General features: G+C 45.2%; 1 protein-coding gene across 4 annotated transcripts in view; it reads right to left on the bottom strand.

Annotated features, from left to right (window-relative positions):
• The window catches only part of LOC134909252 (glutathione hydrolase-like YwrD proenzyme), a 227,331-nt gene that overhangs the window by 197,271 nt on the left and 14,523 nt on the right, over window positions 1-15,537 (bottom strand). For 3 of the 4 annotated variants that reach the window (XM_063915949.1, XM_063915950.1, XM_063915947.1), the window contains exon 2: window positions 12,546-12,680. In XM_063915949.1, coding sequence (XP_063772019.1) covers window positions 12,546-12,642 — 97 coding nt within the window. In that variant the 5' untranslated portion in view covers window positions 12,643-12,680. Of the gene's footprint in view, window positions 1-12,545; window positions 12,681-13,212; window positions 13,287-15,537 lie in introns of those variants that run through there. The other variant, XM_063915948.1, reaches the window with a different exon arrangement.

Here is a 15,537-nt window from a genome sequence, read left to right as displayed (position 1 = left end):
TTATTTAGGGAATTACGTGATAATGTCAACACGCGGCAAGGTCGGTTGACGACATGAGACGGCCGACAAACAATTAGTACCGGTCCAGACGTCTCAAAAACACTGTCAGGGGTTTTAAAACGCCCGTTTACTTTAGTCGGTCGACACAGACACAGACAGGGACACTGAATCCAGTGTCGACGGTGAATAAACAAACGTATTCCTTATTAGGGCAACACGTTAAGGGCAATGAAGGAGGTGTTACATATTTCTGATACTACAAGTACCACAAAAGAGGGTATTATGTGGGATGTGAAAAAACTACCGTAGTTTTTCCTGAATCAGATAAATTAAATGAAGTGTGTGATGATGCGTGGGTTCCCCCCGATAGAAAATATGGGCGGTATACCCTTTCCCGCCAGAAGTTAGGGCGCGTTGGGAAACACCCCTTAGGGTGGATAAGGCGCTCACACGCTTATCAGAACAAGTGGCGGTACCGTCTATAGATAGGGCCGTCCTCAAGGAGCCAGCTGACAGGAGGCTGGAAAATATCATAAAAAGTATATACACACATACTGGTGTTATACTGCGACCAGCGATCGCCTCAGCCTGGATGTGCAGAGCTGGGGTGGCTTGGTCGGATTCCCTGACTAAAAATATTGATACCCTTGACAGGGACAGTATTTTATTGACTATAGAGCATTTAAAGGATGCATTTCTATATATGCGAGATGCACAGAGGGATATTTGCACTCTGGCATCAAGAGTAAGTGCGATGTCCATATCTGCCAGAAGATGTTTATGGACACGACAGTGGTCAGGTGATGCAGATTCCAAACGGCACAAAGGTGTATTGCCGTATAAAGGAAGAGGAGTTATTTGGGGTCGGTCCATCGGACCTGGTGGCCACGGCAACTGCTGGAAAATCCACCGTTTTTTACCCTAAGTCACATCTCTGCAGAAAAAGACACCGTCTTTTCAGCTTCAGTCCTTTCGTCCCTATAAGAGTCATATCTGCCCAGGGATAGAGGAAAGGGAAGAAGACTGCAGCAGGCAGCCCATTCCCAGGAACAGAAGCGTTCCACCGCTTCTGACAAGCTCTCAGCATGACGCTGAGACCGTACAGGACCCCTGGATCCTACAAGTAGTATCCCAGGGGTACAGATTGGAATGTCGAGACGTTTCCCCTGCGCAGGCTCCTGAAGTCTGCTTTACCAAGGTCTCCCTCCGACAAGGAGGCAGTATGGGAAACAATTCACGAGCTGTATTCCCAGCAGGTGATAATTAAATTACCCCTCCTACAACAAGAAAAGGGGTATTATTCCACACTATATTGTGGTACTGAAGCCAGAAGGCTAGGTGAGACCTATTCTAAATCTAAAAAAATTTGAACACTTACAAAGGTTCAAATCAAGATGGAGTCACTCAGAGCAGTGATAACGAACCGGGAAGAAGGGGACTATATGGTGTCCCGAGACATCAGGGATGCTTACCTCCATGTCCCAAATTTGCCCTTATCACTAAGGGTACCTCAGGTTCGTGGTACAGAACTATCACTATCAGTTTCAGACGCTGCCGTTTGGATTGTCCACGGCACCCCGGGTCTTTTCCAAGGTAATGGCCGAAATGATGGTTCTTCTTCGAAGAAAAGGCGTCTTAATTATCCCTTACTTGGACGATCTCCTGATAAGGGCAAAGTCCAGGGAACAGTTGGAGGTCGGAGTAGCACTATCTCGGATACTGTTACAACAGCAGGGGTGGATTCTAAATATTCCAAAATCGCAGCTGATCCCGACAACAAGTCTCCTGTGCTTAGGGATGATTCTGGACACAGTCCAGAAAAAGGTGTTTCTCCCGGAAGAGAAAGCCAGGGAGTTATCCGAGCTAGTCAGGAACCTCCTAAAATCAGTGCATCATTGCACAAGGGCCATGGTAAAAAAATGGTGACTTCCTTCGAAGCAATTCCAGTCGGCAGATTTCATGCAAGAACTTTTCAGTGGGATCTGCTGGACAAATGGTCCGGATCGCATCTTCAGATGCATCAGCGGATAACCCTATATCCAAGGACAAGGGTGTCTCTCCTGTGGTGGTTACAGAGTGCTCATCTTCTAGAGGGCCGCAGATTCGGCATTCAGTTTTGGATGTTGGTGACCACGGAGGCCAGCCCGAGAGGCTGGGGAGCAGTCACACAAGGAAAAAATTTCCAGGGAGTGTGATCAAGTCTGGAGACTTTTCTCCACATAAATATAGCTAAGGGTAAATTTATAATGCTCTAAGCTTAGCAAGACCTCTGCTTCAAGGTCAGCCGGTATTGATCCAGTGGGATAAAACATCACGGCAGTCGCCCACGTAAATAGACAGGGCGGCACAAGAAGCAGGAGGGCAGTGGCAAAAACTGCAAGGACTTTTCGCTGGGCAGAAAATCATGTGATAGCACTGTCAGCAGTGTTTCATTCCGGGAATGGAAACTGGGAAGCAGACTTCCTCAGTAGGCACGACCTCCACCCGGCAGAGTGGGAACTTCATGGGGAAGTTTTCCACATGATTGTAAACCGTTGGGAATTACCAAAGGTGGACATGATGGCGTCCCGTCTGAACAAAAAACGGGACAGGTATTGCGCCAGGTTAAGAGACCCTCAGGCAATAGCTGTGGACGTTCTGGTAACACCGTGGGTGTACCAGTCGGTGTATGTTTTCCATCCTCTGCTTTTCATACCTAAGGTACTGAGAATTATAAGACGTAGAGGAGTAAGAACTATACTCATGGCTCCGGATTGGCCAAGAAGGACTTGGTACCCGGAACTTCAAGAGATGCTCACAGAGGACTTATGGCCTCTGCCGCTAAGAAGGGACTTGTTTCAGCAAGTACCATGTCTGTTCCAAGACTTACCGCAGCTGCGTTTGACGGCATGGCGGTGGAACGCCGGATCCTAAGGGAAAAGGCATTCAGGAAGAGGTCATTCCTACCCTGGTCAAAGCCAGAAAGGAGGTGACCGCACAACATTATCACCACATGTGGCGAAAATATGTTGCGTGGTGTGAGGCCAGGAAGGCCCCACGAAGAAATTTCAACTCGGTCGATTCCTGCATTTCCTGCAAACAGGAGTGTCTATGGGCCTCAAATTGGGGTCCATTAAGGTTCAAATTTCGGCCCTGTCGATTTTTCTTCCAGAAAGAATTGGCTTCAGTTCCTGAAGTCCAGAAGTTTGTCAAGGGAGTATTGCATATACAACCCCCTTTTGTGCCTCCAGTGGCACTGTGGGATCTCAACGTAGTTCTGGGATTCCTCAAAACACATTGGTTTAAAACCAGTCAAATCTGTGGATTTGAAGCATCTCACATGAAAAGTGAACATGCTCTTGGACCTGGCCTGGACCAGGCGAGTGTCAAATTGGTGTTTTTTTTCTCAAAAAAGCCCATATCTGTTTGTCCATTCGGACAGGGCAGAGCTGCGGACTCGTCCCCAGTTCTCTCCCTAAGGTGGTGTCAGTGTTTCACCTGAACCAGCTTATTGTGGTGTCTTGCGCCTACTAGGGACTTGGAGGACTCCAAGTTGCTAGATGTGGTCAGGGCCCTGAAAATATAGGTTCCAGGACGGCTGGAGTCAGGAAAACTGACTTGCTGTTATCCTGTATGCACCCAACAAACTGGGTGCTCTTGCTTCTAAGCAGACTTTTGCTAGTTGGATGTGTAATACAATTCAGCTTGCACATTCTGTGGCAGGCCTGCCACAGCCAAAATATGTAAATGCCCATTCCACAAGGAAGGTGGGCTCATCTTGGGCGGCTGCCCGAGGGGTCTCGGCTTTACAACTTTGCCGAGCGGCTATTTAGTCAGGGGCAAACACGTTTGTAAAATCCTACAAATTTGATAACCTGGCTAAGGAGGACCTGGAGTTCTCTCATTCGGTGCTGCAGAGTCATCCGCACTCTCCCGCCCGTTTGGGAGCTTTGGTATAATCCCCATGGTCCTTTCAGGAACCCCAGCATCCACTAGGACGATAGAGAAAATAAGAATTTACTTACCGATAATTCTATTTCTCGGAGTCCGTAGTGGATGCTGGGCGCCCATCCCAAGTGCGGATTATCTGCAATACTTGTACATAGTTACAAAAATCGGGTTATTATTGTTGTGAGCCATCTTTCAGAGGCTCCGCTGTTATCATACTGTTAACTGGGTTCAGATCACAGGTTGTACAGTGTGATTGGTGTGGCTGGTATGAGTCTTACCCGGGATTCATAAATCCTTCCTTATTGTGTACGCTCGTCCGGGCACAGTATCCTAACTGAGGCTTGGAGGAGGGTCATGGGGGGAGGAGCCAGTGCACACCACCTGATCCTAAAGCTTTACTTTTTGTGCCCTGTCTCCTGCGGAGCCGCTATTCCCCATGGTCCTTTCAGGAACCCCAGCATCCACTACGGATTCCGAGAAATAGAATTATCGGTAAGTAAATTCTTATTATTAACACTTATTATAACTCTTTCTGCACATGTTATATCTGCCTCCCCTGCAGTGCACATGGTTTTGCCCAACTGCTAACAAAATTCCTGCTGCGATCAACTTGGAATTACCCCCATGGTTGATTCTATATCGGAGTGGGAGAAGGGACCTTCTGACGTACCTGGGGGAGGAGACACGTCACCAGGGGGAGGAGCTATGGCCAAACAGGGTACCCGAAAAGTACCCTCGCGGGCACGCTTCGCTCGCCACGCTTCGGGCTCGGTGGCTCGCTCCGCTTCGCTCGCCACCTAATTACTAAAGGTAATAGTTGGTGGTGTGAGAGCAACTGTCCCGCTGGTCTAGCTCCTCCCCCTTGTGTCGTGGCTCCTCCCCCTTACGGAAAAGGTCCCTTAGGACACTTGGATCTAGCATCAACCTTACCCCCATAGTACAGTATATGTCTACACATGAAAGGTAAGCGTTTAAAAGCATTGTCCTTGTCCATGTTACTTCTTCTGTAGAATTCAGGGAAACCAAACAAAACATATATCCATAATCATAAGGATTTATTCAAAAATATTTGATTCTAAACATCTGTCCATGGCAAAGACAACAGAAGATTTCTTAAATGTGTAAAGCAAACTTGCATGTCACCCTACACCTTATTGAAGTATATTCTGGCCTTTGATTATTAGAGAGTAAAAGATGATACATACAGTAACAGCAGTAGCCAAAGCCTCTAGGATATGTGATAAAATTGCTTGGCAATCATCAAATCTCTAAACCATTTAATAATCAGGGCACCATTAACCTGAATAAACTTTGATCACTGATACCACAATGCTGCATTGCAGGTTCCATCTCTATATTTATTCCAGTGCATTCTCCTTTATGTGGCGTTATTATGCCCCTATTTCCATTCAGATAACCACTAGTCTGTGTCACACCAAATTTGACCTGATTACCTCCAGCAGGGGTGGGTGAGAATAAGGTTGGGCTGCCGGGTGAGATGGTGAGGGTTAGGCTGTAGGGGGATTGGAGGGGGGGGGGGTTGATCAGGTTAGGAACAGAGGTAGGGTTAAAAAACTTACTGGGATATGTATGGATTTTGACCATTGAGATACCACTATTGGCATACTGACATTTGGGATTGTGAATGCTGGGATTTCATGCCCAACCCCTAACACAGTTTATGGGTGAAGGGTCTACTGTAACCTATAATAACTAAAGGTCCCCATACACCTATGCGAACACATGTCGCAGGCGATCACCCCGGCAGCCTCCCGGAGGGCAGGATCGGCCAAGATACATCGTATGCTGTCCTTTTGCATACAACGTATTTTGGGTGATCCTGGGAGATCCCAACCATGCCCCCAGGTCGGACCTGATTGAATGTGCAGAACATTCAGTCTGGAGGATCCGATCCGATGCTCACGGGATTGCGCGTCAGATTGGATCAGAAACACCTAAAAAATGCCCAATTTCATCCGACATATAGGGACGAATGCTTGAAATCGGCTGAAATCCGGCATTATCGCTCTAGTGTATGGGGCCCTTCAGAGATAAACAGGAAAACCACACACTCCACCCCAAGTTGTACAATCAGGACTTATATATGAAGAGAGCCTTAATATGTAAAATGTTGTCTTCTCTCTCTCTATATATATATATATATATATATATATATATATATATATATATATATATATATATATATAGGAAGAAAGAAAGCAGCGGCACTCCGTCGGTATAAATAATCGAACGTGTATTAAGTCAAAAGCATAACAATGGTCACATAAAGAACCAATGTTTCGGGGTCCTAAGACCCCTTTGTCAAGGCGTGACCCCGAAACGTTGGTTCTTTATGTGACCATTGTTACACACACACACACACACACACACACACACACACACACACACACACACACACACACACACAGTATTGCTTTAATTTCATTTTCGGGTATTCTGATCCTGTTTGCTACATGTGCTGCTCCTGATTGCTGCAGGCTCAATATAAGGAATTTCATCCAGAGTGAATTTCTGTGACATCTCAATTTGCAGTCGGGTTCAGTGTAAAGAGTCAAGTACTTTTAAAGAGGATTTCTATAACACAATTAGTATTTGTTCCATTACCCTGTAACCAGTTCGGGAGAACCATCTGATTCAACCTTTAAACAGAAATATTTTATGATATACTGTATATGGAGGACTGATGTCCTCATCTATGAAGGATTCCTTCTTTGTGATACCATGTAAATTACCCCTGAAGAAGTCTCTTAGATGAAAACTGCAGTGCCACTCCTAGATGAGCCAGGTGTTTGTGTCGGCCACTTGGGTCGCTTAGCTTAGTCACACAGCTACTTCATTGCACCTCTTTTTTTCTTTGCATCATGTGCTGTTTGGGGACTATTTTCTTGAAGTGCCATCCTGTCTGACACTGCAGTGCCACTCCTAGATGGGCCAGGTGTTTGTGTCGGCCACTTGGGTCGCTTAGCTTAGTCACACAGCTACCTCATTGCGCCTCTTTTTTTCTTTGCATCATGTGCTGTTTGGGGACTATTTTTTAAATCTGCCATCCTGTCTGACACTGCAGTGCCACTCCTAGATGGGCCAGGTGTTTGTGTCGGCCACTTGGGTCGCTTAGCTTAGTCACACAGCTACTTCATTGCGCCTCTTTTTTTCTTTGCATCATGTGCTGTTTGGGGACTATTTTTTTGAAGTGCCATCCTGTCTGACACTGCAGTGCCACTCCTAGATGGGCCAGGTGTTTGTGTCGGCCACTTGGGTCACTTAGCTTAGTCACACAGCTACCTCATTGCGCCTCTTTTTTCTTTGCATCATGTGCTGTTTGGGGACTATTTTTTTGAAGTGCCATCCTGTCTGACACTGCAGTGCCACTCCTAGATGGGCCAGGTGTTTGTTTCGGCCATTTGGGTTGCTTAGCTTAGTCACACAGCTACCTCATTGCACCTCTTTTTTTCTCTGCATCATGTGCTGTTTGGGGACTATTTTTTAAATCTGCCATCCTGTCTGACACAGCAGTGCCACTCCTAGATGGGCCAGGTGTTTGTGTCGGCCATTTGGGTCGCTTAGCTTAGTCACACAGCTACTTCATTGCACCTCTTTTTTTCTTTGCATCATGTGCTGTTTGGGGACTATTTTTTTGAAGTGCCATCCTGTCTGACACTGCAGTGCCACTCCTAAATGGGCCAGGTGTTTGTGTCGGCCACTTGGGTCGCTTAGCTTAGTCATACAGCTACCTCATTGCGCCTCTTTTTTTCTTTGCATCATGTGCTGTTTGGGGACTATTTTTTTTAAGTGCCATCTTGTCTGACACTGCAGTGCCACTCCTAGATGGGCCAGGTGTTTGTGTCGGCCACTTGGGTCAATTAGCTTAGTCACACAGCTACCTCATTGCGCCTCTTTTTTTCTTTGCATCATGTGCTGTTTGGGGACTATTTTTTTGAAGTGCCATCCTGTCTGACACTGCAGTGCCACTCCTAAATGGGCCAGGTGTTTGTGTCGGCCACTTGTGTCGCTTAGCTTAGCCATCCAGCGACCTCGGTGCAAATTTTAGGACTAAAAATAATATTGTGAGGTGTTCAGAATAGACTGAAAATTTGTGTAAATTATGGTTATTGAGGTTAATAATACTATGGGATCAAAATGACCCCCAAATTCTATGATTTAAGCTGTTTTTAAAGTTTTTTTTGTGAAATAAAACACCCGAATCCAAAACACACCCGAATCCGACAAAAAATTTTCAGGGAGGTTTTGGCAAAACGCGTCCGAATCCAAAACACAGCCGTGGAACCGAATCCAAAACCAAAACACAAAACCCGAAAAATTTCCGGTGCACATCTCTAATATATATATATATATAATGTGTTTTACTGGGTCAGATCATCTGTTGTGTTCATTTTTTTAAAGACAGCTAATGAAGTAGATTGGACTACAATGCTAATCACCGTGCAATCACAAGTATTCAGGGGAGTAAAGGTAAAAAGAAAATCATAACTTACCCTTCCTGTGGTCCTGCGTAGTCTCTCCACATACTTCTATACAGTGAATGTTTGTCAGCACTCTGATTGTTGGATAGCTCCAGCCATTCACCATTCAGCATGCTGATAGCCTTTAACTGTCTGACTCCAGGCTGGGATGCAGGTAGAGTATGCTGCACTCTGATTGGTGAATTGCTCCAGCCATCCACCAATCAACATGTTCACAATAATGTCTGGCTACAGGCAGGGAGGCAAGTAGACAATGCTGTCTGGTCATTTTGATTGTGAGTAATCCACAATCAGAGCGGCCAGTCAGCAGAAACTCTCTACATGCCTCCCCATAAGCACCAGATTCACCAATCTAGGGGAGCAAGCCAAGCTGGGGAGGGGATTTATTTATCAATTTGCCATGAAAAGACTTGTACAATGGTTGCTTTGACAGTTGAACTCTCTATGTAAGCTCATGGTTCTCCCTGGTAATTCAGCCCCTGGATAACAGTGCAGATATCCAGTGGGTAGAAGGAAAGAAAAAAACATTTTTTATTATAAATTATTATTATTAGATAGAGTAGATAGGTAGAGGAATGGATGAAGTTATTGTAATTGAGTGTGAGAGGCTTGAATTGGGTTCTGAAGGGAAGCCAATGTAGGGATTTTAGGAGACGGGAGACAGACATAGTACGTGTGAAAAGGAAGATAAGCTGAGCAGCAGCATTGAGGATAAACTGGAGTGAAGAATGATAGGAGTCTGTGAGGCCAGATAAGAGAACATTCACATCTGGAGAGTAATCTAATCTGGAGATGACCAATGAGTGGATGAGTGTCTTAGTAGCATCCAGGGTGAATAAGGGTCTGATCCTGGAAAAATCCTGGCATGCCCCCCTCTCCCTCTGACTACAGTGAATAGACACTGTGCGCATGCGTCAATTCACCACTGCTCTGCTAGGCAGAGCAGCGAGTACCAGGAGTCTCCTAACTGCCGCCCCAACCGCGGGACACTGCGGCCCACGGGTGGGACAGCAGGACAGTCCCCAAAAAATGGGACTGTCCCACGAAAATCGGAACATTTGGGAGGTATGTAACTTGACTAAATATTAAGTGTTACAAAAATGGAAAACAGGAGAGAATTTTTCTCTCCGGTGGCAAGCCATCCCCACCCTCCCGGTGCTTGTTAATTTATAATAAATATGCAGCCGCGTATGTTTTGAGACTTGGTTAGAGTATCTTGGCAAAAAACAAAGGTAAATAGATAGTTAAAACATCGCGCTTCACTTTAACTATAAAACACTTAGATAACGAGTTTTATGGTAAGAACTTTACTTTGTTAAAACTCTTTCTGCGAGTTACACTGGGCTCCACAAGGATTGGACAATGGGGTGTAGAATAGGATCTTGATCCGAGGCACCAACAGGCTGAAAGCTTTGACTGTTCCCAGAATGCACAGCGCTGCCTCCTATATCACCCCGCCTCCCAGCACAGGAGCTCAGTTTTTAGTTAACCAGCCCAATGCAGTAGAAGGAAAAGAGACGACAACAGTTAGTAGCCACATACACCACACTCTCACGACAAGAGAAGTGTCAGCGGCTAATGCCATACCAACCCAAAGAAGCTAAGTGAGTCAGGGTGGGAAGCGGACTAAGTGAGTCATGGTGGGCACCTTGTGGAGCCCAGTGTACCTCGCAGAAAGAGTTTTAACAAAGGTAAGTTCTTACCATAAAACTCGTTTTCTGCTGCGGGGTACACTGGGCTCCACAAGGATTGGACAATGGGGATGTCCTAAAGCAGTTCCTTATGGGAGGGGACGCACTGTTGCGGGCACAAGAACCCGGCGTCCAAAGGAAGCATCCTGGGAAGCGGCAGCATCGAAGGCATAGAACCTTATGAACATGTTCCCGGAAGACCACGTAGCCGCCTTGCACAATTGTTCAAGGGTCGCACCACGTTGGGCCGCCCAAGAAGGTCCAACAGACCGAGTAGAATGGGCCTTGATGTGACCAGGAGCAGAGAGACCAGCCTTCACATAAGCATGTGCAATCATCATTGTAATCCATCTGGCCAGGGTCTGCTTGTGAGCAGGCCAGCCACGTTTGTGAAATCCAAACAAAACAAAGAGAGAATCAGATTTTCGGACAGAAGCAGTTAACTTCACATAGATACAGAGAGCCTGTACCACATCCAAAGACCGCTCTTTGGAAGACAAATCAGGAGAGACAAAGGCCGGAACCACGATCTCCTGATTACGGTGAAACGAAGAAACCATCTTAGGTAAATATCCGGGAAGAGTCCTAAGAACCGCCCGATCACTGTGAAAGATCAGATATGGGGAACGACTGAGAAAGTCCGCTTCCCAATTCAGGACTCCCAGAATGAATATTGTTTCTTAGGGCTGCTTGGAGCAGCCCCTCTGTTCAGTGCGTGCTTACTGCAGCACCAACTTACAAAACGGAGCTCCTGTGCTGGGAGGCGGGGTGATATAGGAGGCGGCACTGTGCATTCTGGGAACAGTCAAAGCTTTGAGCCTGTTGGTGCCTCGGATCAAGATCCTATTATACACCCCATTGTCCAATCCTTGTGGAGCCCAGTGCACCCCGCAGCAGAAATAAATATATCAGTGTATATATATCGGCTGTGTGCTTATCAGAAAGAACTTGGGAGACTTCAACTATATAGATAAAAAAAACATACAATTTATTTTATACTACGCCCAAGGTGTGTGAGAGCACTGCGGGGATCCGTGGCTCCATTAATACGGAGCATTCTGTGCCCTGACGTTGATACCTCTTGGGGCGGTGACAGCCTCACCACCGGGAACAGAGTAACGGAAAAGAAACAATGGCGAGAGCTCACATCTACCTGAGGGTAAATATTCCAGCATTTCTCCCTCACCATATGAACTGTGCTTAACTACAGCCGGGACGCCGGCATTATAGTATACCAAGCACATTTGTTTTCATTTGTGGATACAGTGAAGCAGCTACAGGTTACAGCAATATTTGTTTCACATTGGTTCATAAGGACACATTAGTAACAGCTGTACATAGTGTTTCATCATTCATGAATTTGTGGAAATTTTAAGGATTATACCAACTATCCTTTATTAAACGTATGGGAAATTTAGGGACCAGTCCCAATTAGTTATTTTAGCAATTGCTTTTAATATTGTATGCATTTTTTTGGTTGTTTCATATGTGTATAGTATAAAATAAATTGTATGTTTTTTATCTATATAGTTGAAGTCTCCCAAGTTCTTTCTGATAAGTACACAGCCGATATATATACACTGATATATTTATATCTAAGTGTTTTATAGTTAAAGTGAAGCGTGAAGTTTTAACTATCTATTTAAATATTAAGTGTGCAGATAAACAACTACTATTTACACTCCTCAGAGAATCGCAAGTGAAATCATTAGAACCACCTTTGGATCTTTTAAAATGTGTCAGTCAGTAATGAATACACATGTGCTCCAGTAAGGATATATGGAAAACATACACTTCAGAAGAACTACTTTAGACCACTGTTTCTCAGATTAATGGTTTGTAGCAGTGATTCCCACAGTGCCCTATAGTATCAGCATTTTTTTTCACAGCGCCCATAGTCCAAAAGCTTCATACTGAGAACTTCAGCTTAAATAATAAAATTAAGTAAATTGTTCTTAACTGTCATACAGTTTTGTGGCAGTGGACATGGTAGCGTTTCTGTTTGTTCACATATACAGTATGATAGGCAAAACTAGTGCTGATGGCAGTCAATTACATTGACCATAAATATGATTTGATCCTGGACTTGTGGCACCCCTACAAACATATCTCCCAACGTGACCCACTCCAGGAGGGACAGAATGCTCTGCCTCTGGACTTTTCTCTTAAATTAAAATTGCAGTCACCTAGGTTGAACAGATTAATGAATAAGAAAGGTGTTTCACCTCATATGATGGCAATCATGAATTAGGAGGGAAGTCCAGGAGCAGAGCATTCTGTCTCTCCTGGAGAGGGTCATGTTGGGAGGTATGCCTACAAGTGTCCTGTGGGACACAGTTTAGGAACCACTGGATTGGAGGTCAAAATAAGCAAGGGTTTTTACTTGGCCAAAATATATGTACATGTAATTGATATAGAATACCTAGGCCGACGTATGTGGCAAGTGGCTGACTTGATGCTACACATCCACCAGTGCAGACAATGGGAGATCTTCTGGAAATGAACTCAGGTGTAGACATAATTTCAAGTCAATTTTATCAACTGGTAACAACAAATCCTAGAATAAGAACAGAAAAAAAGAACAGAAATTAGAATACGTTCACACTAAATATATATTATATGAGGGTAAGGCTAAAATGTTTTTATACACTCATACTTCCCAACATCTGGAGCAGGCAATGCAGGACTCCCTCGCACGGCTTACAAGGGAGCGTGACCTATGGGGAAAAAGGGTGTGGCTTTGTTTGAGTGGCGAGATTGCGAGCCACGTCCCCGTTTTTATCATTGAGGGGGCATGCCCAGTGCTCTGTAAGCTGCTGGCGTGCCCCCAGTACCACCTGTTTCCTATGAATAGATGCTGTTCAAGGAACTTACCAACTGATCCTCCCTCCCCCACTGCGGGACACTGTGTGGCAAACACACAAAGTTTGGAGGGGGGTTTCTAAATGTCTGATTTAAGAGCGATTGATGCCACTCCATGAAGAATGCATAATTAGCATGTAAAAAGCTATAATCTGCCCCAAAGTGCAGTTTATGTAATACAGTACTTCAGACATATGCAGGGCCAATAATAACAGTAACCCACTTACTAGATTCTCTCTCTGGTGCGATAATTGAGCCCTCAGATCCACAGATACAGACACACAACAGACCTGGTAGCAGCTCCACTCCTCCTTTTATACTGCATGTAGTGGCTCCTTTCCAGGCTGTGGAGAAGGGGCGTTTCCGGGCAAGTGGAAACTCCCCCCTGCGTGTGCCTACAAATACCTTAGTCATTCTTTATATTCTGTCTAAAACTCTGTTGGATTGCTAGTTTATGATAAACTCCACAGACAAATAGACTGGAATAAAACCAATAAACACTGACAGAAACTGTCAAACATTTGCTATCACTTTCCTACTGGACCCTTTCAGTCAGGTGGTGGGGTGATAAGTACTGTATCTTAGATAAATGTTTATCAAACCTAAAAAGCCTGCTTCTGCCATATTGATATCAGTAACATTGCTGCAAGTGGTTTGGGCCCCTTTTATGTGGTATACAACAAGCTAAATGGGTCTGTTACATATGGCAGATGTTAATTTGCTAATTATATCTATGCATTAGAAGATGCTGTGACTGAAGGTGGCCTGGCCATACACCTTAAGATTATCTGCCCAACCAATCAATTTGCTGGTTGGAACAAAAAATCTTATAATGCATGGGAGCAAATGACAATTGAACAAATCCATTTGATTTAACCTATTTGTCTGAATGACCATTTTTTGTACATTTTCCAGTGTTTGGGAGCAAATGGTTTATTGTCAAACTATTGGTCCTGGTGGACTGGTCCTGGTTCAAAAAATATGGGGAACAAAACACGGTTCTGGTTCATATTTAATGAACCAGAACCATGCTCTTGGAGACGGCCCTGGTTCTAAAAATATGGGGAACAAAACAAGTAGGGGTAACCTGTATTTTCAGAACCAGCACTAGGCTCCACTAGCAGGAGGGTAATGCCAAAGCCAGGGGATGCACTTGATGGGTCCCATGGCCGAAGCATTCATCCCCCTAACTAGTCAGCCCATGGGGGAATTCCTGGGGAAGTAGGGACCCCCTAATAAAGGGTAAGGGTTACAGGTTCTAGAAAGCCTCCCCTGCATGCTGGAACTTGGAGAACTACAAGTACCAGCAGGTGGAGCAACAAGGGCAATAAAGGCAATACACTAAATGTTTTAATAGTTTATTAGTCAGCACCTTCATTTGCAGGTCGGCACACATAAAGCTCTGTTACATGGCCACTGTCTCACCCAGGACAACTCTGCTATATTCATCTGAAAGGCAGTGGCCTTTAAATTCTTTTGCAAGGCCGCCACCCATCCACGACTTCCCTGATGTCTTCTCTCTTCAGGAGCTCATCACACCTCCTCTGCTGTCGGACTGTCTCCCGCCTCCTCGCGTTGACTAATATTAGCTGGTAAAAGGGGTGGGGTGATGACGTAGTGAGCCACAATTGGCTTGCTGCGGCCATCTTGGAGTTTCAAAAATGTTTTTTGAAAAGGGAAACCACACAACTGGTATTCTGCATGCACCCTACTGTTGAACTATGCAAAGGAGCAATGTCCAATCACACTACCTTGCTCCCCGCTGCCATACCCCACGGCACCTCTCGCCTTTCACCTATTCCCACAGCAGTGGCGAACGGTGCCGGAATTCTTCTGGATCCCACAACATCGCCACACTAATAGTGTGCTGGGTTGCCAGCTCCGGTCTCCGCATTGGTCCGGTCTCCTAGTTTTTAAGTACGTTTAAAAACCAGGAGACCTGACAGGCTTCCAGGATCGGGTGTGTAGGTCAGTCAGCAGTGGGTACTAACTTGTCCAATGTCAGACAAACTGGTCATCAGGAATCGTTTTGCCCAAGGATTGACCAAGTGTGTACCCAGCTTAACAGTGTACTTCTGCTTATCTCACCCATTTTCCAACCTATCAACAGACAGCTGGTGACATATTCCCAAATCCAGGTCCCATCCACTTACCACGCTCACATTCAGCTGATTCACAATGGAATATACATCCAACAAACCTTATCAATATCACATGTCTCCCATCTCCCTCCAAGTCACTAAAATGTGCATTATGGAATGCACGGTTTGCAACAAATTAACATCTATTCATGACGTTTTCATAGCAAAAAAACTCAATATGCTAGCTATAACAGAAACATGGCTCACACAATCAGACACTGCCTCCCCTGCAGCACTGTCACACGGTGGCCTCCACTTCACATACACCCCCAGGCCTGGTAACAGTAAAGGAGGTGGGGTTGGAATATTACTGTCCAAATCTTACACTCACATCATTTTACCACCTGTTCCCTCACTCGCATTTACATCATTTGAAGTACACTCTATTAGTATTTTCACCCCTTTCTCTCT

Source organism: Pseudophryne corroboree, chromosome 4, assembly GCF_028390025.1.
Source record: "Pseudophryne corroboree isolate aPseCor3 chromosome 4, aPseCor3.hap2, whole genome shotgun sequence".
Classification (NCBI taxonomy): Eukaryota; Metazoa; Chordata; class Amphibia; order Anura; family Myobatrachidae; genus Pseudophryne; species Pseudophryne corroboree.
This window is presented reverse-complemented; position numbering and strand designations above follow the sequence as displayed.